The following is a 25,381-nucleotide window of genomic DNA, read 5'->3' on the forward strand; positions in this document are numbered from 1 at the left end:
AAACTCAAGAGAAAGGAGCAGGTAGGTCTGAACAGGCCCACTGATGCCAGTCCACTTTCATGGACTTAAGATTTCCTTTTCTCACTTACCCTAGGCTCGCTGAACTGACTTCAGGGCTTAAATATGAAACGCATGCTCCATGGGAGTAGACCACAAGAGGATGGCACTTGACACAGATGAGGCAGAGAGGTGGTGAGGGTCCTCTAGACAAGTGCATGGAATACCCTCTTTTGCAATGACTTCTGCGACGGTGACTCTTGTCTGCCTGACTAGACTTAGGCTAGCCGAGGAGATGCAATTATAGGTGCGTCTGTCAGGGTGTTTCTGAGGGGATTTAATTGAGAAGGGAAAACCCAACCTGAAAGTGAGTCATACTACCCACGAGCTGAGGAGCCGTACTGGATAAAGGGGTTGGGGGTGGGGAGGCGGGAACCCAGATGGGACGTGAGCATTCACCTCTCCGATTCCCCCAGTTGCGTTCCCAGTCACATCCGCCAGCCACTGGCTTCCTTCCCTACCATGATGGACACTATCGTTTGAACTTTGACCTTGAAGAAACCCTTCCCTGCTTACGTTGCTTCTTCTGGGAATTTGGTCATTGCAGTGAGAGCAGGAGTGAGCACACCCATGGTACAGCCTTCCCAAGTGCAGCCAGCCGTTCACACTTCTACAGGTACAACGAATGCTTCAGGGCCCTGGGGTGAGGGGGGCGCAAACTTCCCAAACTTGAAATATAGTCTTCAGATACCAGACTAGAATTGGGCTGACAATCCCCACCCCCCCACCACCCCCCCATGTACTGATGTGGCTGGATCTTTCTTGCAGCATCAGATACGGCAGACACCAGACAATTGACTGTCTCTCAACAATGCCAGCCGTTCGCCACGCGTTGTCATCTATGCCTTTTCAAAGTGAACATATTCCTGTACCTGCTGAAAGCCTTGTTAGGGAAAAACCACAGGACACTCATGAGTCAGTGCTCCAACATACTGAAGGACAGTTTTGGGGCCTAAGTGGGGCTTTCCCCAAGACAGAGTGTCTGTTACCAGCCAACGATGGCCACCCTACTGCAGAGCTGCACAGTTCTGCCTAGGAAGTATTAATACAAGCAACTTTCTCTAACTTGCATTTTAAGTCCCTTTAGGCCACGAAGCACTTGGTTTTCAGCAAGGCTTCTTCAGAACCTTTTCATTTGGGACTTCAAGATGGTTTGTGACCTCGTGGAGAGGGCCCAGCCTAGCTGAGCTGAAGCAGGAGGGTTGTTAAGTTTGAGGTCAGCCTGAGCTAATAGCTAGATCCTGACTTTAAAAAAGTCACGGGGGGGGGGGGGAGGGCAGGGGGGCTGAAGCCTGACAAGTTGAGATAGAGAAGAAAAAGGGGGGGTTGGGTGCATGTGAGAAAACTACACACACACACACAAAATCCAGGACAGGACAAGCTTGCTACCTACCATCAGCTCCAAAAAAGCAGGGAGACAAGTTAGCTGGGTGGGACAACTCATGTCCTAGCCCTGACCACTGCATTTTTTTTTTCTTCCTACAACAAAAGCTGGAGGTAGTAGGTGCTGGTGTGAACTGCTTAGCTCTGGCCCAGCCTCATACCACACTCCCTCCTGAGCCAGGGGGCCTTGTGTGTTAACCATGTGAGAGTCACTTACCTGGCTGGGAAGGGTTTTCCAGCTATATAACTGTGCTCCTGAACATACAAGCCCCAGCACTCAGTCAAGATCATAGCATTATATTAAAAGTGAAACCATTGTCCTTTAGGAAGAAAAAAGCGGAAGGAAAGGGTGCAAGGGTTGGTTGAAACACGAGGCAATGAGTTCTAGGTGCTGAGCGAGGGCCCCACGAACACCTTGCATCGGGGCTCCACACAGGCACCGGGGCAAGCCCCCAAGGCCTCTTGGTCCAAGACCAAGACAAGGACTCAGTGTCAGCATCTGTGGTGGCAGCCAGCCTGCTAGGACAGACAAGGAGGGGATGGGAGAAGCATGTCGAGACGTGGCTTCCACTCAGCCCAACATTCCTGCTGCGTCCTCGAGGTTAACCGAACACTGTGTTGTGCTGTTGGGTCACCCTGATGAACGTGGCCCTCCTGCTGAGCTCTTTGAGCTTGGCAGCCCCGACATAGGTACAGGTCGACCGCAGTCCTCCGAGGATATCCAGAATGGTGTTCTCCACATCCCCTTTGTAAGGCACTTCCACAGTCTTGCCCTCGGATGCCCTGGAGGGGAGGATGAAGAGATGAGGAGGGGTGGGAGGGGCCAAATGCAGTTTGTTTTTTCCCTTAATGACCCAGATAGAATTCTCCCTGCTACAGCTTTTATTTCTTTGACAACTTTGTACATGTAAATGATGCATTTTGGTCATTTTCACTCCCCACTACTTTCTCTCTCATCCAGCTCCTTCTCCCACCAAAGACCTGCTCTTTCCTTATACGCCCCCACCCCCTTTTTCATGTCTCTTTGGTTTGTTTTATTGCGACGCATTGAGTACAGGAGGTTATTTACTAGAGCACAAGCAGCTCACCAGTGGTCCACACCATTCAAAAATACAACTCCCCCGGCAATGATTAATTGCCCATAGCTCCTTGGAGAAGGGTGGGGTATCATGAGGCCCCTCCTATCTAGTGCTAAGTCTTACCCAGATAAAAACAGCTTTGGTGAGTTCATGAGAGCAACATCAGCATTAAACCCATAGGATGGTGTTTAACCCACTCTCCCATCCCTACCAAGTCCTTAGCAGATGATGTATTCCTCTAACCCATTAGGAAGGTCCCTGCTCACCAAGGAAAGAGAGGTCTTGGCCAGCATTATGAGATAGACAGGGACCCACCATGGTCCTCAATAGTGACATTCTCCATAGCAATGTACCTCCACTCTTATGGTCCCTTTTTCAGGAACCTACCACCAAATAGCCAATAATAGCCTGATTCCTCCCAGGGCCGACAGAGCCACTGGGCTGCCTCCTGCCACAGCCCCTCCATCTCTTCTCCACTGACAGAAAAAGCACAGAGGCTTGCCTTCCTAAGCACCAGCTCTATGGATGCTGTATGTCCTCAGGGAAGACACCATGGACAACACAGGTCTGCCTACAGCATATGAAAAGTTATGAAAAGTTCTGCCTTGAAGATGAAGTAGCCTCCAGTCGGCCTGCCCATTGACAGGCCCCACCACCCAGCAGCTCCATTTGCGTCCATGTATCACCATGCCCATTGCTGAGAGCCAGGGCTGAGGAGAGCTTTGTGTGTAGAGAACCCTCAGAACTTCGGGTGGCATCTCCACATGTTCAGCGCTGTGCTTACAAATTCAGGCTGAGCCTAATGCACAAACACTAAGCAACATCTAAGTGGTCCCTTGTCCTTCATCCTAACACCACCAAAAACAACAACAACAACAACAAAACAGCTTGGATCACAAGTCAGACCTTGATCCTGCAAAATGGAGACACAGTCTGCGCATGCCTTTACAGCAGCAGCATTACAGAAGGAAAAGCCCTGGAAAATCCTAGTAAGTACCCAAATTCTAGAACTTTCTGTGCTGAGTCATTAGCTAGAAAAACAGAAACTCAGTCTGAAACTTGTCACCCAACATTCACAAAGGATTAAGCTTGCCTTCTTCTAAAATGTGCACTACCCCACTCCTTGCATGAACCCCAGCCTCTTAAACCACTGCCTGGCTGGTGGGCTGCTTGGTGACTAGGACAGAGCGCGAAGCTCAAGAAAGCAGGGTCAGTGACACATCCTAGATGGCTCAGATCTCATAACGCTGTGATCTGAGCGACACATGCCCCTGGGTGCCCATGACAGCTGCCATCGCAGATGGTTCATGACCTTCCCAGATTCTTTCTCTTTGCTAAGGTGATGCCATCTTGTGTGAATAATTCACTGTGGGACCCCAAAATCCACTCATCTGAAACTCCCAAGTAAATGTTAATGAATGACAAGGAGCTAGCACAGCACTAATAACCACCAGGCAGTAGTTAAACACCAGGTCAGAGTACGGGATCATACTCTTGTGACGATCGCTGTGGTGAGGCCACGAGTGCAGAGGGAGACAGCAGCAGGGTAAGCTTGCAATGCTCAGGCTCATTGTGGGTGGGTACCCTGCTTTCTTTGGCATCCTAATGAAGAACTCTAAAAATCTGAACTTGACTCCAGAAATGAGGCTGTGTTTCTATGACACCCCAACCTTGCCGAACATCCTCAGATGGCTTCTCCCTCAGCTTCTGGCATCTGTATTGATGCAGCCTGACCTGTTTTCCCCTAACCACTGCATTTTTGAGGGAGGGCCCTCTGCAACAGCTGGAAGTGGGGAAAATGTACTTCATTCAGATGGAGCATGGGGGGGGTACTCGACCATGTGGCTCAGGTCCATGTTGGCCCAGCACAGACTCCACAGAAGATGTACAGGTCCTCAGAAGATGGCTGTCGCTGTTAGCTGAATAGTGGGCTTCTTGGCTATTGGTCCAGGTACCATGGCAGGACGGGGCTCGGAAGTGACAATGAGGATTGCGCTCCACTTCTCACTGAGGCCGACCCTACACCTCTTGTCCACCCAGCTCCCCACCTTCCTCTGCTGTAACACAATCTTAATCAAGGTTCCTACTTGAAGAGAAATGACTGTGGAGAATGGCAATTGCACTCAGCTTGCCATACTTGAGAACATCCCCTGCTACCCCGCCACTGCCTCTCAGTGGAGTTGTGTGATTTCCTCTTACACACTATGTCAGAATTCCACACCCTCCCTGCAAAAACAAAAACAAAACAACAACAAAAACCAAACTTTCGACTGTTTGGCAAACATCTGGGCACAGAGGGTGTGAGCCAGCGGCCTGTAAGCTTCCCACCCTTGTGTGAGGCCAGGGTTTTTTAAGCATGTGGGCACTTCCGCCATGCATCCTTCATGCAGTCTACCCTTAGAACTGGCTCTGGTGAGCTGCAATGGCAGGCTCTTTGGAGCAGGACAGACAGACAGACAGGATCTGTTCTGTCACAGCATTTGTGAGCATACATGAGGCTGCTCTGGAAGTGAATGAATAAAACCAGCCAGACGTTATGGCCCACACCTTTAATCCCAGCACTCAGAAGGCAGAGGCAGGCAGATCGCTGTGAGCTGGAGGCCAGCCTGATCTACAAAGCAAGTTCAGGACAGGCAATACTATACAGAGAAACTCTGTCTCGAAAAACAAAACAAAAACCCTAAAAAACAAAAAACAAAAACAAAACCAAAAACCAAAAACAACAAAAAGACCAGGTGACCCAGGCGAGATTGTGGATTTTAAAACCATGAATCAGGCTCTTGAGTCCTTAATCTACAGTCAGGTGAAATGCTTAACCAGTCAAAAACACTGCCTGTGTCAAACGTCAGAGCCTGGGGGCAGGTGACCGGCATAAATGAAGTACCACAGGCAATGTGTCCTCTATGAAAGGCTCTGTCTGTTTGCTATACAATAAGAGGCCATTCCTCATCCTGGGGCTTACACAATGAACTTTCTTTGGTCAGAGATGAGGGGACAGGTGTTGTTCAACCAGGGCTCTTTCGGGACAAAGCAATACTCATGTACAGCCACATAAGGCTGGCCCTTCCCCTCCCAGACTTACACCTCTAATCGCTCCTCCAACTTTTCCACACTTGCTCTCATAGCCAGTCAAATGAGAGTCAGTGCCCGTACAAAGATGCTGGCTACATTTCCTCGCCCCGCCCATAAGGGGACCATAATACTGCATAGCTAGCCTGGCCAGTGGACACAGCCTAAGCCGTGCGGTCGCCATACCTGTACTCGGCGACGCCTCCCGCGTGTTTCTTCATGGCTGTGTCTGAGCTCATACCGTAGAAGAGTTTCAGCTTCTGCCCGTTTCTCTCAATCACCTCTCCAGCACACTCGGTGTGGCCTGAAAACATGCCGCCCAGCATGACGAAGTCTGCACCGGCTCCTACATGCCAACAAGTGGACAAAAGGACAAGGCTGAGGGGGCTCAGAGGATATAAGGTCTGGAGAGAGGGTCTTGCCTAGCCTACTGTACTCTTCTTCCTGACTCTGAGCACAAAAATGTCTCAGCGTCCCTCTAAGAGCAGAAACTGCCGGAAGTCAAGGACACTGAGGGTTGGAGGTGAGGGGACAGTCGGCACTGCCTTGAAGGGATCTGTGACTGGCTATGAAACCCTCCAAATAGGTCTCGCTCCTTTAGGCCAACAAAAGCATGAGAAATTGCACACATCTTAGAAAGCACGTCGCCTGACCTGGAATTCGGTCCAATGGCTGAAGGCTGACGATGCAGCTCGGTTGGTAGAGTGCTTGTCTATCACTCAGGAGGCCCTGGTTCTGATGCCAGCGCTGCATAAACCCGACACGGCAGCACGTGTTTATAATCTCAACACTTGGGAGGTGAAGGCAGGAAGAGAAGTTATTCAGGGTCATCCTTGGCTATATAGCTAACCTGGGCTACTTGAGACCCTAATCTCAAAACCAAAACAATTCAACCAAATTTTAAGTGATCTTTATATGCTGTTCTTGGCTAAATATGGATGTCAAATAATACAGTGCACTACAGTTGAGCTCCTGTGTCGCAAGCTAACGCCCTGCCCTCAAATTTCCTAAAATGATACATTCTGGAGGTGAGGCCTCTGGGAAGTCACGCAGGTTGCACACAGTTGTGAAGGTCTCAGTAACTCTAAAAAACACACTTGCCCTTTCCCCATGCGATGCTGTGGGACAGCAAGAAGATCCTCTATAGGGATCAGGCAAGTACCAACGCTGTCCTCTTGGGGCGTCCCAGCTTCCTCAGCCACGAACCAAATTAACTTCTGACAACTGAAAAGTGGCCTAAGAAGTGAGCCACTAACAAGGATTTCTCCCGCTGACTCACTGAAGGTTCCATTTAGAACAAAACAGTTCCGTAGCAGGGTGCTGAGTAATTAGGGCAAATGGGCAGACCATTAGCAGGTGAAAAGCTGCCTTGGTGTCATCTGAACACTTATAAGGAACTCCCTCAGCCCCAGGGTATGCTCTGGAGTCAGTCCCACTGGGCTCCACCTGTTAGAAAGGGATACCAGTGGAGGTGGCCCTTGGTAAACAGTGCTGACTCCCGCGCTCCCGCTGTGATTTTTTACCGGGCTGTGGATTAACTGGTCTGGCCAGACCTCCCGATGAAGAAAGTCAACTGCAGGAACCCTGAGCACAGACCTGTTAAACACAACTATTTAAAGTGGTTCCCAGTGGTTTTTATTTCTCAACGCTCTAATCGCTTCCCAATTGGCTTTTCCTAGACCCACGTGGCTCTCACTCTCATTCCTTGGGGGCATGCAGGACTGCACTTTGACAGAACAGGGACAGTGCCTGAGGAAAGGGCCGGGCCCAAGCCCAGGAATAAGGTACTTCCTGAAGGACGGTGGCTTGGCTTTGATCTGTGGTCAGCTCCTACCTGTGCTGTGCAGGAGGAAGCCAGGCACTGAGCGATACTTGAGGCAAAGGCCATAGTTACTAGAGGGCTGGGCTTCTTGCACGGAACTGCAAGACTATGACCTTGTCATTCATTCCTGGGCCTCTGGACCATAAGACAGGCAAGATAGAACAGAAGAGAGGTTTCTGTTCCCTCTCACAGCTGGCCTAAGGACACATCCTTTTTTTATGATAACACTTTGGGTTGCTAAGAAACCCTGCCAGTAGGAACACCATCCACATCCTCCTCTGCCACTACTTTAAAAAACATATTGGGTCGGGGTGGGGGTGGGGGTGGGGGGGGTGGGAAGGTTGGCAAGATGGCTGATCAGGTAGAGTCACTTGCTGCTAAACCTCAACACCTGAGTCCCCAGACCCCAAATGGTGGAAGGAGAAAATTGACTACTTTAAAGTGCCCTCTGGCTTCCACACGCATGTGACTGCACACACACAAATACATGATATAATTCAACTATTAAAAATAGAACTTTTGTTTTTATCATTAAGACAAAAAAGTTTTCTAGTGCGCGCATGCGTGTACGTGTGTGTGTGTGTGTGTGTGTGTGTGTGTGTGTGTGTGTGTGTTATAGTGTAATGTACTGTATGTACCACTTAACAGTTTGGAGCCTAGGTGCTAGCTCTGGTTTCTATATGGTGTGTGGAAAGTAAGCAGCACATGGGGGCTCAGCAGCCCTATTTTCCCACCCTGCCCATTTTGCTGAGATAGATGTCTGTGCAGCAAAAACCAAGACCCCAGAGACACATAGCAAAGACCCTGCCGGGTTACAGTGGGCACTGCTGCCCTCTAGTGGGAAGCAGGCTTCTTAGCCTCCAGCCAGAACTGGATCTAGCCCAGATGATGAGGGGACCCTCTTAGTCAAGGGGTTGTTCCCGGTTGAGGCAAAACAGCCTGGTGGCCTCTACGCAGCAAAGCAAGCACTGTACAATGTCACAGGTACCCTGGGCATTCTTTCTCTCAATGAAAACATCGCAATTTGACCGACTCCTGGCTCGCATGACATCACCCCACATTCTGAGCACCCCACTAGCTTTGCTATAGACCCAAACCAAAACTGAGCCAGGATTTTGTCAGATGGGAATGAAATCCAGGCAAAGAAAACCCCCAGATAAGCCCAGAAGCCCCTCGGGGTTCCCTCTTCCATCTGGTTCCTCCAAGCTGCCCAGAGCCCCTCCTACCCCATTAGCCTGTCAGCCTACCCCCACCCCCACGGCAGGGCTGTCCCTGCAACTTACCAAAGGCTTTGGCGACATCTCCTGGACACGTGCAGCCTCCATCCTTTAAAGAAAGGGAGCAGAGAACCTCAGCACGGTGGGAACAGGGCAGGTCATGCCTGACAGTGAGGACAAAGTGGCCAGGAACTACCTCCCGCCCCTAACCAGGCAGCTAGCCAAACAGCCTAGAGGCTGGCTTCCTAACACCCTAAGTTACCACCCTTTGCACTGTGCCACCAGTTCCCCAAGCCCATCCCTACGCTGATGGTAAAAGGCTGTCACCCCTTCCCATCCATCCTCTGGGAAGGAGGACACTGTGTGTCAGACTGGCCACTGTCCTCTGCGAGAACATTATGTAACATGCCCAGCCACCCCATGGTCCCTGCCCCTTTCTACTCAGAAGGCACCTCTCTCCCTCCCTGCCTGGAGAGAGGTGAGATTTATTTAGTCTGAGCGCAGATTATTTTAGGAGCTGAGAAAAGGGCATGGAGCTTGCTCCTTTATCTTCCCAGCTGTCTTGTGTCTCCAGGCCAACATGTCCTTAAGATCAAATGCTCACTGCCGACATCCAACCCTGCCCACACAGCACAGCCTGGCCTCATGGGCAGCGATAAGCTGCTGCAACCTTAGGCTACAGTAACTGGTTCAAAGTTCCTAGGATACAGCGTTCATGTGTTTCCTTATTAACGAGACCCCAGAAGCCCAGGCTGCTACTTGATATTCCCAGTTGGGCTGGGGTAATAGAGAAAGAGAGAGAAGAGGGTGATAGTGTTCTGGGGTGCCAGCAAAACACAGGAGGACAGCCTCGGAAGGAGAGAGAGAGAGAGAGAGAGAGAGAGAGAGAGAGAGAGAGAGAGAGAGAGAGAGAGAGAGAGAGAGATGGGGACAGGTGGAACAAAGCGGCAGGGATGTAGCTAAGACGCAGCATGGGCTCAAGAAACACCAAGACTTCAGAAGGAAGGAAGGGCCTGTCTCCTCCTGGGAGCCAACTATGTGGAGATGGACATTTGGGTTAGGAAAAGAGAACACAGTACATCTGTGGAGTAACCTGGGTGACTGTTTCCAAGACAGAACCATACATCTCAAGTATGTGCAAGTGGGCCAAGGCCCTTTGCAAGGAACTTCTCATACCAGAAGCACCAGGCTCTGTGGCTTGACTCTCTTTGGCTTTGCTGGAGACATGGTCTCACTACATAGCTCAAGATGGCCTCGACCTCCTGAGTGCTGGGATTACAGGCCTGCCCCACTCCAGCCTGTTCATCACTTCTTTCTATCACCCAACTGGCCCCTGTGCTCCAAGAAGGAAGACTTCAACCCTGCTGTCTAGCTAACCCTGCCAGCACATGCCTGCAACCCCAGGACTCAGAAGGAGGAAGCAGAAGGATTCAGAGTTCAAGGCCAGCCAGAGCTACAGCAAGTCATCAGTAAAATGCAAACACAAATAAAAGGTTTTGAATCCCACTATTTCATTTGCTTGCAGCTCTAATGAATGGAGAGGTGTTGAAGGCTTGGTCTTTGTTTTTCCATTTGTAATGGTAATTATTTGCTCAATCCTGACCTGACCTGTGCATGGTCCTTGTGTGGCCCCCATGAAGCCTGGCAACCTGAGGATCAGGCTCTCTTGGCACGGTATCTAGCAAAGCCCTCACTGTGTGTGACAACATGGGAACAGCTGTGGCTCTGCAACCATGTGACTGCTCCCGAGCTCTCCCATGCATATTTCTCTTTCCTGTCAAACGTTTGCTCTCCATGTGTCCCTTGCTTACCCCCATCACTTTCTAGAGTCTTGTGTTAGATGAAAACCAGCCCCGGGAGCAGGACAGGTGGCGCAGCAGGTACAAGTGTCACTGTGCAAACCTGATGACCCAAAGTCCAAGTTCACTCCCCAGAACCCATGTAAATGGCAACATGTGGTAGCATGCACCCATGATCCCGGAATTCCTCTGATAAGATGCAGACACAAGAATCGGGGAGAGGGGACTGGAGAGATGACTCAGAGATTAAGAGCACTGAGTGCTCTTCCAGAGGTCCTGAGTTCAATTCCCAGCAACCACATGGTGACTCACAACCATCTATAATGTGATCTGATGCTCTCTTCTGGTATGTAGGTGTACATGAAGATAGAGCACTCATATACATTATATATATATATATATATATATATATGATATATATATATGCAATGTGTATATATACAATGTGTATATATGCATATTGTATACACACACACACACAAATCCAAGAGAGAAGCTTAAGAGGTAACTACCATGGTGTACACAACATAGCAACAGCCATGAAAGACTCTGCTTCCACATGATAGAGAGACATGACTCCTAAAAGGTGTCCTCTGACTCCCACACAGATATATAGACACAAAAGAAATAAAAATGAAAACCAGCTCTATGCACAGGATTTCAAACCATAATCAGATTACATAAACTCATGCTTCTGTTAATGTATCCCCAACAATGGGACTTCAGAATACTCTTTGCTCACTCCTAAGTAGCTTGGGGCTACACTAGGATTTATCATGTGAGCGCCTAAAAATTACAACATGTGGCCAGTCCTGCAGCCTGACTCAGAAGCACTGTGTGCCTGAGACCTCAAGAAATGCTTCAGGTTGGAGAGATGCCTCAGCTGATAGGCACATTGCCCTTCCAGATGACCTGGGTTCGATTCCCAGCACCCATACAGTAGTTTACAACTGTCTGTTCTAGGGGATCTGACAGCCTCTTCTGGCTTCCATCAGCCCCCAGCATACATGTGGCACACGGAAACATGTAAGCAAAATAATATGTCCATAATTTTTAATTAAAAAAAAAGAAAGCCTGCTTTCCAGTTGACCCAAAGTCGTCGGTTAGCATGGCTGCATAAGACCACAGAGAGAATACTGTATCCACACATGTTGCCTGTTCACGTTGCTGGTGTGCACACTTATGAAATGGGTGATGCACACTCAACAGGTCAGACTACAAGAGGTGTTGAGTGCAATGCAATTTCACAGGATTTGTCAAGAGGATAAAACTGGCAACTTCTATAGTTTACAGGTAATTCCCAAGCAGTGTCCAAAGAATCCCATCATGCTCCGGGAAGACAAAACATAGGGCACTCTTCTGTTATCTAGGACACACACACACACACACACACACACACACACACACACACACCTTCACATGGTGACAGCTGCTGGAAGACTGTAAAACAAAGTAATCCTGGGCAAATGTGCACAGCAGGAACTGACAAGTGTTGCTTGTTTTGTTTCTCAACATGGTTAGCATTATATTGAGTGATTTGGTTCATTAATTTCCAGTATGCCTCTTCTGCTTAAAAATAATTGTTCAGGAGCTAAGGTGATGGCCTGGTTGGTAAAGCATTTGCCTCCTAATTATGGGGTACTGAGTTCAAATACCCATAACCCATGGATACAGCTGGTAGAGCAGCAAACATCTGTAGTCTCAGCATTGCCACAGACGAGGCCTGGAGACAGGAAACTTGCTGACCTGGCCCGTGTAGGAAAGTTCCAGGCCAATCAAACAAAAGATCGAAAGTGCCTGAGGGCTGACACTATGGCTGTCCTCTGCCTTCCATGTACACATGTGCACCCATACACACAATATGGCTTAGGCCTCTGAAATAGAGGATGGTGAGAGCAAGCATGGGACAGGGGGAGAAAGGAACTCAAATCAAGTGCCTTTCCCTGGCCAAGGACTACTCTGAACTTAATTATTTCCTCATTCAAACCTTATTAGCATGACATAACCTCTACTCAATTGCCAGCAGTAGCCATTCAAGGTGTGTGTGTGTGTGTGTGTGTGTGTGTGTGTATGTGTGTGTGTGTGTGTGTTTGCGTGTGCATGAGAGAGAGACAGAGAGAGAATGTGAGAATGTGCAGGGTCAAGATTTAAGACCCCAGATGGCAAAGGTCACTGGTAATGTAGCTTACAATCCCATGAAGCTTTGGGGCTGTGATGGAACTCTGTCCTCCTGATACAAGATGGATGCTAACGTTGCAAAATGGGAGCAACTGTGATGACCTGCACATGAAGCCCTCACCAGATCAGGCCTATTAACACATCCTCCCAGACGGGAGGGGTGGAGATGGTTATCAGACTCTCCCCTGAGAGCCCAGCCTCTCATACCTTCCTGCCTCACTGCATGTGGTTTAGGATCATAAATGAGGTAGAGTGGACAGCAGCTGGACTGCATTCATGCACCTATGCTGGGGTGGCACTTTGCAGTGATGCAGCTTCCTACCCCCGCCCCCCGCCCACCACCACCACCAGTAACTCCTCACCCATGCTCTTGCAAGTAAGCCCAATAACTTTTTTTTTTTTTTTTTTTTTTTAGTTTTTTGAGACAGGGTCTCTCTGTGTAGCCTTGACTGTCCTGGACTTGCTTTGTAGCCCAGGCTGGCCTCGAACTCACAGCCATCTGCCTGCCTCTGCCTCCCAAGTGCTGGGATTAAAGGCATGCGCCACCACGCCCAATAATTATTGGTTCACTAAGCTGGATTTGGGTCGGATCATTTCTTGGTTCCGACATCAGTGTTTAGTCTGGGGTGAACACACATTTTACTCCTGTCCCCCGTGGAAAAGTCACACAACAGTGCTAACCTTGGAAAGAGTTAATTCGTTAGGATGCAGTCTGGGAATGTGTATGTATAAACACAAGCTTCTTGGAGATTCTGGGAGCCGGTTTCTTCTGATAGGTATTCCTGGGTGGCTCCAGTTGGATTAAATACCCTTGCTTGCAAACGCACATTCACGGCTCTGCCAGCCTTTTACATGCTGCTTCAATAAATGCTGTTACTCTTTTCAGCAGGGCAAAGCCGTAAAAAGTGGTGTGTGTGTGTGTGTGTGTGTGTGTGTGTGTGTGTGTGTACCATTAACCTCCAGTCATTTATTCTAGTGTGTAGCATATAGTACAGTGGTTTTCAAGCCTGTGTGGGTCACAGCCCTTTGACCTCACATGGGTCACATATCAGATATCTTGCCTGTCAGCTACTTACACTACAACTGAGAACAATAGCAAAATTGCAGTTATGAAGTAGCAACAAAAATAATTTTATGGTCGGGGACATGAAGCACTGTATTAAAGGGCCGCGGCATTAGGAAGGTTGAGAACCACTGACATAGTAGATGCACAGTAAATACTTTCTGGATAAATGGGTAAGATGACTACTGACTGGAGAAACACTAGGCACGCAGGGCATCTGTGAGCCAACACCCGGATCCTAGCTGTGGGAGCAGCAAGCTACCTGCGGTACTAGTCAATACCTGGAGCCTAGCAGTTTCTTATCTGAGGCTCATGAAGCAAAGCCCGCAGAGCTTGGATGCTGCAGCAAGGAGCAAAGGAAGTATAAGAGAAGACCGAGGATGAGATGTCCACAAGCTGTGGTGTGGAGCCAAAACCTGGAAGGCAGAGGTCCACAGTGATGGTAGCATAATTTCTTACATTTGGATTTTTAGAAAATCTATCAGTGAGTACATGTAGAAGCCTGGCCTAGCAATTGCCTAAATAAAATGATTAGAAGGTTTGCTATACTCAATTGAACACCATTATGAACCATTAAAAGTGCACCATCACTCCAAATGTATGCAATATGTAAGTATCACACACTCACAAGTATAAAATGTACATGGATGGATGGATGGATGGCTAGATAGATGATGGATAGACAATAGATGGATGATGGGTAGATGGATAGATGAAAAAAGAAAGGGGAGGAGAGGAGAGGGGGCGGGTAGATACTCTACCTTACACCTCATGATTTTCCCACCTGTTAGTTCAACCACCCACAAATAAAAATACTTAAAAAAAAAAAAAAGATCTGCACCCTTACTAAACACACACGGACTTTGTTATCCCCTACACAATGCAGGGTAGCAACTGTTTGCCTGGCATTTATACTGTATAAGGTAATCTGGAGATGATTTAAAGTGTAAGGGAATGTGTGTGGAGGTTATACCCCAATATCAGTCCACCCTACACAGGGACTTGAGCATCTGTGGACTGTGGTTTCCCATGGGACTTGTGAATACCAGGGAATAACTAGACACATCATCCACCCATCTATCCATCTCAGCTACACAAACAGGCGCCATGGTCCACCACAACATGGGCAGGCCCCGTAGTGAGCAGCTCAAAGCACGTAACTGTTGGCGGCAGTCTACATGGTAGCTCTGTGGGTGACGTGGATGGAGTGGGTGCGCAGAAAGGAAAGGGCCCGCTGCATCTTGGCACTCAGTCACTCAATCCTAAGTAACTTTTGATGGTTTGTGGTGGTGGCATCATCATCCTAGGAGTTGCATCGGAAAACTCATGCCACGTTCAACTCCTTCAACCCCGACACCTTGACTGATTCTGCCCTCAACAAGTGACAGGTGAGGTGCCAGAAGTTCCTGCTGACTCAAGGTTTGCGGTTCACATCCCACCTGCTCATCCTTCTGTTTCCCCAACCACTCACAAGTTCCCAAGACCACTGGGCTCATCAGCTGCCAGGTCTCCAACCCAGGGATCCTCCATGGTGCCTGTCATGCACCTCAAAAGTCAAAATGAACCCACAAATCCAAAGTGAATTTTTCCTCAGTAACCATTCTCATAAACTGGTCCATGAGGCCAAGGAGGACTCTTCCTCCTTTATTACCAGCCCCCCAAATACCAACTCCATTGCCAAGGCTTAATTCTGTTCTTTAATAAACACCCTTTGGATTAGTGTGTGGCTCTGCAGACTTGCTGCCTACCCTCTAGGTGGAGGGCACCATCACCTCTGGTCTGAATTACACCTTCCCAGGTAGATTCCTTGCTCAGCTTGTCCCTTCTCGATCCTTCCCAAAGGAGCCAGTTGGTTGCTGAAAGATAATCAGCCCACTCGCACCCTTCTGCTGTAACATCGTCAAAGCTTCCTGTTGGGCTTAGGAGTGAGCCCCGGTTTTTCACTTGTGGCCCCCAGAGTTCTTGCCTACACTTGGCCTGGAACTCATCAATGACCTATTCTTCCACTCACTCTCACATCACTACTCCTAAATGGTGGCTTTGAGGTTTGGGTTTTTTTTTTTTTAATGTCCTTTTCTCTTGTTTCATCAATGTCCTTCAGCTCCTTTCTGTCATTCCACCTGGAACAAACCACCACGCCTCCCTATTACTTCCCAAAGCATCTCTCAACTTCTGAATCTGAGCTCCGACGACCTGTATGCTACCCCTCCCATCCCCAAACTCATACTGACATCCAGATCCCTAGCACCTGGCGAATGTGCTATTTTTGAAAATAGGGTATTTGAAGGCAGCATAGCCCCCACGGTCCCCAGAGGCTCCCAGACCCTAACACTCACAGAGATGATGTGCCCCTTGAGGCCGTGGGCGGAGTCAGCACACTCTATCACGGCACTAAGCTGCGGATAGCCCACTCCTGTCTTGGTCCGGGTGGTGCACACAGAACCTGTGTGGAAGAGAGGTGGATTCACGGAGGGTTCCGCATGCATAGAACACAAGACAATACCCCATCGCCATATCATACGGCCCTGCCCAGTGACTTTCCCACAACAGTGGATACATGCTGACTGGTCAGACTCATGGTCTCACTATACAGGACCCCACTGACCACGGGTGCCGCTCAAGTCCTCTCCATCGTCATCAGCAAATGTCCTAACCATCATCTCCCACCCAACCCTCGCTGCCTCTCCTATGTGGTCTACCATTTGCAATGCTTGTGCACAGGCTCCAGACTCTTCTCCCCCCCCTCCAGCCACCACTCCTCCCCGTATGTAGACTCCATTTCCAGGGGCCACTCGGAATCCTCCCGGCCTTCTCCTAACGTCTTCACCTTCGCCTTCTGCCAAGTTACTAACCTCTCCACACATCACTGCCCAGCCTAGGGGACTGAAAACCCAACGCCCACCTTGGTGTGGTTGTAACGGAATGAATTCGCATTTAGGGGGAATGGCTTGTCCCTGGGCTTGACCTTTACAAACCCTTGGGATAAGGAAGCCACACAACTATATCCCGATTTTTCAACCCCGGGCCAAACATAACCCAGCTTCCATCTTTCTCAGTTTCATGCTATGCCTTCTGCCCCAGCTCCTTGGCCTAAGTCCCCACTCAGCCTAGAGCAGTGACTGGTTCTCAACCTTCCTAATGCTATGACCCTTAAACACATTTCCTTATCTTGTGGTGACCCTCAACCATAAAATTATTTCCACGGCTACTTCACAACTATAATTTTGCTACTGTTATGAATCATAATATAAATATCTGACATGCAGGATATCTGATGTGTGACCCTTGTGAAAGGGTCTGTCAACTCCCAAAGGGGTCATAACCCACAGGTTGACACCTGCTGGCCGAGAGTCCGAGGTCAGCTTGGCTTTCAATCGTCATAGCAACACACGGATGGACCCATGTGTTAGCATCCATCTCCAAAGGATATGAAGAGGCACACCCCTTGCTTCTTCCTGTCCCAACGTCACATGTAGTCCTGACTATATTCTCTCAGGTCCAGGGGAACACCAGTATCCTGTTCCTGTGCCCCCTGTTCCCACTTCTAATCTCACCCCCAAAGCAATGGAGTACCCCACCTGCCTCTTCTCTTCTCCTCTCTCTTCTTATGTACTTATCAATGACTTTTCAGCAAGTTTTTTCCCACTCTGGGGTTCTCTGTACTCTTGGGTTATTTCTCTCCTCTCCTCCCCTCCTCTCTCCTCCCCACCTAACACTCCCTACTGTCCAGCCAAACCTTTCTCATTTGTCAGGCTTCATCTTAAATGTCACTGCCCCGGGAAAGCTGTGCATCACGTTGTCTTTTGAGAAAGCCCATTGCAATCACTCTTGGCGTAGGAGTGCTGGGGACTGGTTTCTCCGCTGGGTAGTAAGCTCTGAAGATGTCACACTCTCGTCTGCCTGACACTGAGAACAGTGCTCCTCGTGCCTAGGAGCGCTATAAATAGCATGGGAAGAATGCAGGGACTCAAGCGTGAGTGAGTCACGCAGTCACTCCTGCTCTGCCGCTCACTCACCTCCTCCTGCATGGCTTGTGGGGGGGGGGGAGGGTCTCTTCCGTGCTGCTTTAGGGGCAGCCCAGGTACTGCTTTTCTCACTCAGAGAGTTATTAACTGCCTACGTGGGCGGCACTGAGGAAAAGCACAGGATAACAGCAGAGCTTGAAGTCTCCTGTAGGTTAAAAGCCTGCCTGCTTTATGAGTAGATGGGGCCACTTTTCAATATGTGCACTCATACATTCTCCTCCTGGTGCTGGGCCACCGCACAAGGGCTCCTCTTCCTATGGCAGCACTCACCTACACGGCCCTCACCTGAGTTTCCAGTCTGCTTCCTTTTGGGGGTAGAAGGTTGTTGTTTTTTTTAGTGTGTGTTTGTGTGTGTGTATGTGTGTGTGTGTGTGTGTGTGTGTGAGAGAGAGAGAGAGAGTGTATGTGTGTGTGTGTGAGAGAGAGAGTATGTGCGTGTGTGTGTGTGTGTGTGTGTGTGTGAGTGTGTGTGTGTTATTCTGCTGTTATTTTTAGTCCCAGATCAAATGTCTATCTTCTTTCTTTCCTTCTCTGGGTAATAATGAATGTCCAGGGCAGAATTTTAAATGGCCGTGAGAATGCATGCTTGGGTATGGGAAAGAGGAAGGCAAACACCACCCAGTCCCAATAACAAACAGCAGCTCACAGGTTAAGGCTGGACCGGCTCTAGTTGGTTCAGGTTCTAGTTGGTTCCATCATTTAAGAGGCCAGTGGGTGGCCCTAATGCCTATGTGGTGGATTAGTGTCAGGCAGGGAGGCAGTGGGGCTAACTTGCCAAACCACAGTTCAAATGTGGCCTCCTCGTCACAAGCCTATCTGCAGTGTTAGGGGGTCCTTCAAGCAGTCACATGGCCACAGTCACTCCTGGTCATTAGCTGTTCTTCTGTATTCTCCATCCAACCTTCCTCTTCAAGGTGTCTGGAGCATCAGTGGCCTATGCAGTCTGCTCTTCCATACTAACACGCTCAACAGAGCCTCAAAACACACCCGCATGCCTGCTCATGAACAAGGTGCTTGGGGGCATCAGAGAGAGTTCAGTGGCATCTCAGGAGCTTCATGGGGATGCTCAGGTCTTCCAGAGGAATGTGCCTTGAACCCTGGGGTGAGTAATTCATGGTTCCCATGTAGCTTCCTCCAGGAACCCCAAGTCTCAGGCCCCTGTTCCCCATAGACAGCCTTACTGTGATCCAAACAGATCTTACCTGGTCCGACTCCCACTTTGATGATATCTGCTCCGGAAAGAAGGAGCTCTTCCACCATCTCCCCCGTCACCACGTTCCCAGCCTACGACAGGAAGAACACAGCTTTCCATCACCAGAACTGACTCTTGTGATGGGGGGGGGGGGGGGATGACATATGGGGGCCATGGGGTAGTCAGTGGGGAGCTCCACTCCTGACTCCAAGCGAATGTGTGCATTGAGGCTACTGGGGTTCTAGAAGGCAGGAAGAAAACACTACACCCAATTCTGAAGTTGATTTGAGTCTGAGAACCAGTGAGTGTGTTCCGGGCTTCCTTCCTCTTCTACTAAATCCTAACACAGAAGCTGATGCCAGAGACCCATTTGAGGGAGTCACCTGGGTGAACTACTGACATGTGAAGCTACAGAAACATAGAATTTTAGAAATAGGAAATCAACAGGGCTCATGGAACAGTTCAATGCTGATCAGGTTAAAACAAAATCTCCTATGGAACCCCAAAACCACAAGCAATAAAACACACTCAGCTGATCAAACCCCATAGCTGTGGGCACAAGCTACTTAAGCATCTGTGAAAAGCCCTGGAACCAGCTCTCTAGAATCCAGGAAGGCACGGTTAGAAAAACCGACCTCATGGTTGAGAAAATACCCGAGTGGCTGTCCCTAGGGCTGGGGCTCCCAGCTTGGTACAGAAGGGCAGGCAGGCCCTGGTGGGCCATCTGCCACTGGCACAGGCTCCGTCTCCAGATGGAGTGAAACTTCAGTCCTAAGAATAGGCCTGCAAGCCAGGAAGTGGCGGGATCCATCAACCACAAGAACGCATCTACGCTGGAAATAGTGCAAGCTCTCTCTGACTGCAGGAGCTCGAAAGAGCAAAAATAGCCCTTTGATTACAACTCCCTGCCCCATGGATTCTTCAGCTGGTACTCAGGAGACTTGGCAAAGTGCCCTGACTGGGTTCTCACAACCGTGCAAAGTCACATTTTGGGGAAAACGCATCCTTACTCATTCTACTCCGACCAAAGCCCAAGGGTCCCTTCGCTGAATTAGTTCTGAGGGATATTTTTTTTTTAATTATACAAAATAACTTGAACTCCATAGAAAAGGTTGTTAGAGGTGACGAGGCCAGTTTGAAACCGCTTGAATATCAACACCAGCTGCCAACAGGAAACAACGACGACAGATGTCACAGATGGAGGACCGGGGCTGGGGCAGAGGTAAAGCCGTTTTCCTGTAAATTCAACTGGGTAGTGCAAAGACCACAGTGAGAGCCCTCTCTCTAAAAATCAAATGCTTTGCGCAAGTAGATGATGACACAATCAACAAACAACCAGCGAGAGAAAAGCATGTGTAGCCATGACAAAGGGTGACTAGCCGGAAAATACGGAGAACTCAGAAGCACCATTAAAGAATGCAATAAAAACAAAAAGGGGGATACATGGCTAGTGGGAAGAGGAAGTGTACTCACTTTAGTAATAGTCAAAATTAATACGCCACCCAGAGTCTACCTTCCACCTACCAAATCAATCATCAGAGGTTATGGTCACTAAATACTAAAAAGAAAACATCACATATACTCTTTCTACTGGTGGGATGTCTTTTCTAGCACAAGTTTTCCTGGAAAGAAATTCAAGCCTCAGATGTGTGCCTGTCACTTATCCCACGAAGTTGAAGCCTCTCTCCCAGTGAAATTATCACAATCCTGGCCAAAGAGCTAGACACAAGGATGTGCCTGGCATTCACAAAGTGAAAAACTCTATTTCTCCAAGAGGGATGGTTCTGAGGGAAATTATGAAGAACCCAATTCAGACAAAAAGAGGACAAGACCTAGCCAGAAACACAGAAAACAGCCAGACTTCAGAACGAAGTTTCCAGTTCTACAGAGGTGGGTCCTCTGGCCATGGGAGTGAGGTCTGTGGGTAGGGAGGCGTTGCTCAAGGCTGACTAAGCAGAGAGGCTGCTTTCTGTCGGTTTGAGGCACCTTATGTAGTGAGTGGATACAGGCTGGAGGGTGTGACAGCCCAGGAAAGCACAGTAGGCCCCGTCACTATGGTAGCTCAAGCATGTTCACTTCCTGGACAGCCATGACCAAACAAAAACTATGTGCGCTGATCTGAGGCACTGACACAGGCCAGGAAGCAGCTCCTGCTGGGTGTCCCCACTGTCCCAGTGTCATGGCTTACATCTGAAATATCCCCAGGGCTCATGTTAGGTTCACACAGCAGCAGTACTGACAGATGGGGCTTGGGGAGTTGAGGGGCACCACTGGATCAAGAGGGGCATCACTGACCAGCTCCTAACTTCTGTGAGCTCTCGGGAGGGGGCAGGAGCTTCAGGAGATGGGGCCCAGCTGGAGAAGTGGCTGCTGAGGGAGTGTCTCTGAAGGGCGTGTCTTACCCTTAGCATCTCCAAGTCACTGCTTCTTATGAGGGAAGTGGTTTTTCTCTACCTAATACATCCTGCCATGATGTTTGCCTTGACCCGGACCCAGAAACAACAGAGCTACGTGACCATGAACTGTAATTTCTGAGACATGAGGCCAAAATGAGCCTTACTCTTCCTCAGGTTTCTGTCAGAAAGCAGACTAAAAGACCCGGGGAAAAAGGCAAGTTCTACAGTCAAAGCCCTGGTCACAAGAGAGATGACTCCTGGGCATGACGGCACATGCCCACGGTGTGACGAGCTGAAGAGTTGAGGCAGTAGGATGACAAACTTAAGGCCAGCGTAGACAACTTAGTGAGGCCCTATCTCAAAATTAAAAGTAAAAATATGGTTGGGGTGTGGCTTAGTAGAACATTCATCTAGTACGTTCAAAGCTCTGGGTTCAGTCCCCGGCTTGGAGGGCAGGGCAGAATAAAAACAGCCCTGGTAAGCATCTGAAGCTGAAGGCTCAATGCCCAGTACCAAAAACAAAATGGGAGGGAGGGGGAGAGAGAGAGAGAGAGAGAGAGAGAGAGAGAGAGAGAGAGAGAGAGAGAGACAGACAGACAGACAGACAGACAGACAGACAGACAGACAGACAGACAGGAAAATAAAATAAAATAATAGTCATACCAAGTATATATTAACCCATGTAACAAGGTATCTAGAATTTTCAGCAGGCAAATAATTAGGAATGGTTAGACGCTCCTCTCAGCCAGCACTTTTGCCTGTCTTCCCCATGGGGCCATAGGCAAACAGCAAGGAGAGGCAGCAGGTTCAGAGAGGCCCTGACACAGTGCCAAGGCCGGGAATCACCCATCTCTGCAAGGATTCTAAAAACACTCTGCATTCACCCAGAACCCTTCGGCTCAAAGAACACTGGGTAAATTGCCGATTCTTCCTCCCTGTGCCTCTGAAAGCCAGAGAAGAGAAATTAACATTTTCAAAGACACCAAGAGCCAAAGGCATGAAGCGTCCACTAGAGGTTTCGGAATGAACCGGCAGATTTCAGGGGTCAGTGCAGGCAGAGAATGGCTTAGGAATAAACATCTACCTTGCCAAAGCCTTCAGTGCATTGCTGGGGAAACCAACCATAGCAATGAAACACCTCCTGGCCGGCCAACAGGCACTGCAGAGGCCCTAGCTGCGGGAGGCCGCCCAGGGGCCTGTGGGAACTCCTGCTGTCCAGCCCCTCTGCTCTTAACAACCCCTGCCTCCACCCTCGCAGCACACACTTTCTCTGTGCTTCCCACCCACACCTCCTCCTTCCTGCACTGCCCAGTGTCTGGTCTCTGTTCTTGAGGATGGCATACAATTCACCCCCTGTGTGCAAACAGGCTAAGTGTGGCCCTCACCCCCAGCCATTTCAAGCTTGTGACATCTTGACAAGTGGTGCCTGCCTTTATAGTTGTGTGTTCATGTGTGTGTGTGTTCATGTGTGTGTGTGTGTGTGTGTGTGTGTGTGTCTAAGTGTGGAGGGCAGAGGTCACCCTCAGGCATTCTGCTTCTCAGGACACCATCAATGATCAATGTTGTTTGAAATGAGGTCTCTCCCTTTTACCTGGAACTCTCTAATTCAGCTAGGCTGGCTTGCTGGTAAGCTCCAGGAACTGCCTGTCTCTATCTCTCTCCCCCACACTGGGATTACAAGTGGCCATTTTGTTTTTTCTTTTCTTTTCTTTCTTTTTTTTTTTTTTTTAAATAGGTTCTGGGAATCAAACTCAGGTCTTTGCACTCAGCCGGCAAGCACTCTACCACCCGCCTCATTCTTTTTAGAACATGTCCACTGCCTAGGCCCTACCTGTCGTCTGTGACTCAGGGTTCAGGGCACATGCTTTCAATGGAATGGAAATACACACCTAAAAGCAACTGAGCAACTGTTGGGGGTACACTGCATGGGTAACAACCTATATGAAGCCTATAATTATCCTCCATTTCTGGGTGTCCTCAAACTCCTTTTCCCAAGCAAGGAACAGGTGAGCCGAAAAGTCCCCGTAGGGCCAGGAGCCAGCCGACTTCAGGAGTGTGGTGGTGTGAGTGCCTGTGTCCTGCGGAATCTTTGTACCCTGGAACCTGAAAGCCTAGGGCAGTGAGATCAAAGGATGAGGCCACCAAGAGGGTTCTCATTGGTTACTGCTCCTTAGAGAGAACTGAGGGAGCACGTGTGGGTCTTTCTGCAATGTGAGGACACACACACACACACCCAAGTTACCTATAAAGGAACAGTGCCACTGGACAGTGGGCAGACCTTGGTCTTGGACTTCCAGTAAGTTTCCATGATTTAAAAGCCACCCTGTTTATGGCATTTTGGCAGCAGCCCCAAGGGAGGCACCGAGATGGTGAGTTTAATGGTGCTGCCAACTAGCTACCAAGCGGAGACATAAAAAAGGATGAGTGAGGCATCAGGGAACCGGCAGTGGCAGTGGCCTTCAGTCTCGGTAATCGCAAACACAGCTGGCAAAACAGCAGGGAGGAGCTCAAACATACCATGGGGCAAAAGCTGACACAATGCACAGGATAAACTGGGCGTGGTGGCGCATGCCTTTAATCCCAGCACTCAGGAGGCAGAGGAAGGTGAATCGCTGTGAGTTCGAGGCCAGCCTGGTCTATAAAGTGAGTACAGGTCAGCCAGGGCTACACAGAGAAACCCTGTCTCGAAAAAACAAAAAACAAAAACAAAAACAAAAAAACCCACAGACAGGATGCCCACGCACAGAAAGCTTGAGGTGGGCCAACTCAAATGGCGTTTGCTTAGGAATGTGAAGTTGGCAACACCAGAACAGCTGCCAAGGAGGAAGAGAAAGCCTGAGGTGAGAAGTCTCGGGAGAAGGGGAGGGGAGCTCCGAGATGTAGGGTTCCTGAAGCATCGCTGTGTGTGCACTTCCCATAATTTATAAGGCTACCAAAGGTGTGAGGCAGAAGCACTAAGCCACCTCCTTAAGCCTGTGTCATTTACCATTAATCTTCTGTAAGCAACTTGCAAGCCATGAGAGCAGTAAACGGGAACAGGCTCTCAGCTGCTAATCCTCCATGTCTCCAGAGGAACAAAGACAGGAGAGGGAGATCTCACCCTTCTAGACCCTTCCGGACCCCTGCAGACCACTGCACAGTCCCCCAGGCCCCTGCAGACCTCAGCAGCCTTGGGCCCTTCCTTCTCTCCCCATCTCACGGAATCCATGCAGGGCGCCACATCCCCAACAAATACATGTTGAGATATCTACAGCCTGTCAGGAAATCAGAGAATTTAAGTTTTAATGTCAAGTGCTATTCAAAGTCACCACATCTCAGTCAGGGCCTAGGGCTTCTGCTCCTCTGGAATTGCAGCTTTGTCTTCCCTTTTTTAAGTAGTCCAAAGAACGTTAGCACAGAGGCTACCCTCAGGGCGCCAGCTGGGGCCTGGGACTAGGTGAGCATGAGTGGTCCTGGGCAGGGGAAGGGATAGCAGCTTTACCATGCCCCATGCAGACCTCCCCAACTAGAAAGGAAGGCATCTCTTGCCCCATACTGCCCAGGGGCAAGTGAACAAGGACAAAGGAGTCTCACCGCGCAGTGTAAGGGATGGGCCTGGCCTTCTGGGCTCTCTTCCGAAAGCGGTTTGGTTACTTTATGTTAATGTGGCATTATGATAAATGCCCAGACCTAAGAGCACGGACTGCTCTTCCAGAGGTCCCGAGTTCAATTCCCAGCAACCACATGGTGGCTCACCAATCATCTATAATGTGATCTGATGCCCTCTTCTGGCGTGCAGGCATACATGCAGGCAGAGCACTGTATACATAATAATAAATACATCTTTAAAAAAAAAAAGATTTCTGATCTACATTAAATGTGGAATAATCGTTCCTAGTCTTTACCAAGATGTTAAGAAACCAGAGAGGGAACTGGCATCACACTGAGAACTTAAGAGATGCGGAAGAAAGCTGAACTCTTAGTCTCACATGCAACAAACCCATGAATGTGTGGGTGTTTTCCCAAACATGAAATAATTCCCAGCAGAATGTCCTCCAACTTAACTCCATTCAAATGGTACCTGGACATGGTGTCAGATCCCACAGATTTGAGAGCTCAGTC

At 49.2% G+C, this 25,381-nt stretch overlaps 1 protein-coding gene across 2 annotated transcripts in view; it reads right to left on the reverse strand.

Moving 5' to 3' along the window:
• Positions 1-1,721: 1,721 nt before the first annotated feature.
• Positions 1,722-25,381, reverse strand: part of GMPR (guanosine monophosphate reductase) — a 114,079-nt gene continuing 90,419 nt past the window's right edge. For both annotated transcript variants that reach the window (XM_084796980.1, XM_084796979.1), the window contains exons 5-9: positions 18,895-18,976; positions 16,004-16,110; positions 8,694-8,736; positions 5,775-5,934; positions 1,722-2,223 (exon numbers count right to left, since the gene is read on the reverse strand). In XM_084796980.1, the coding sequence (XP_084653106.1) occupies positions 2,043-2,223; positions 5,775-5,934; positions 8,694-8,736; positions 16,004-16,110; positions 18,895-18,976 (573 nt within the window). In that variant the 3' untranslated portion in view covers positions 1,722-2,042. The remainder of the gene's footprint in view (positions 2,224-5,774; positions 5,935-8,693; positions 8,737-16,003; positions 16,111-18,894; positions 18,977-25,381) is intronic.

The sequence above is a fragment of the Acomys minous genome (genome assembly GCF_964271855.1).
Source record: "Acomys minous genome assembly, chromosome: 9".
NCBI lineage: Eukaryota > Metazoa > Chordata > Mammalia > Rodentia > Muridae > Acomys > Acomys minous.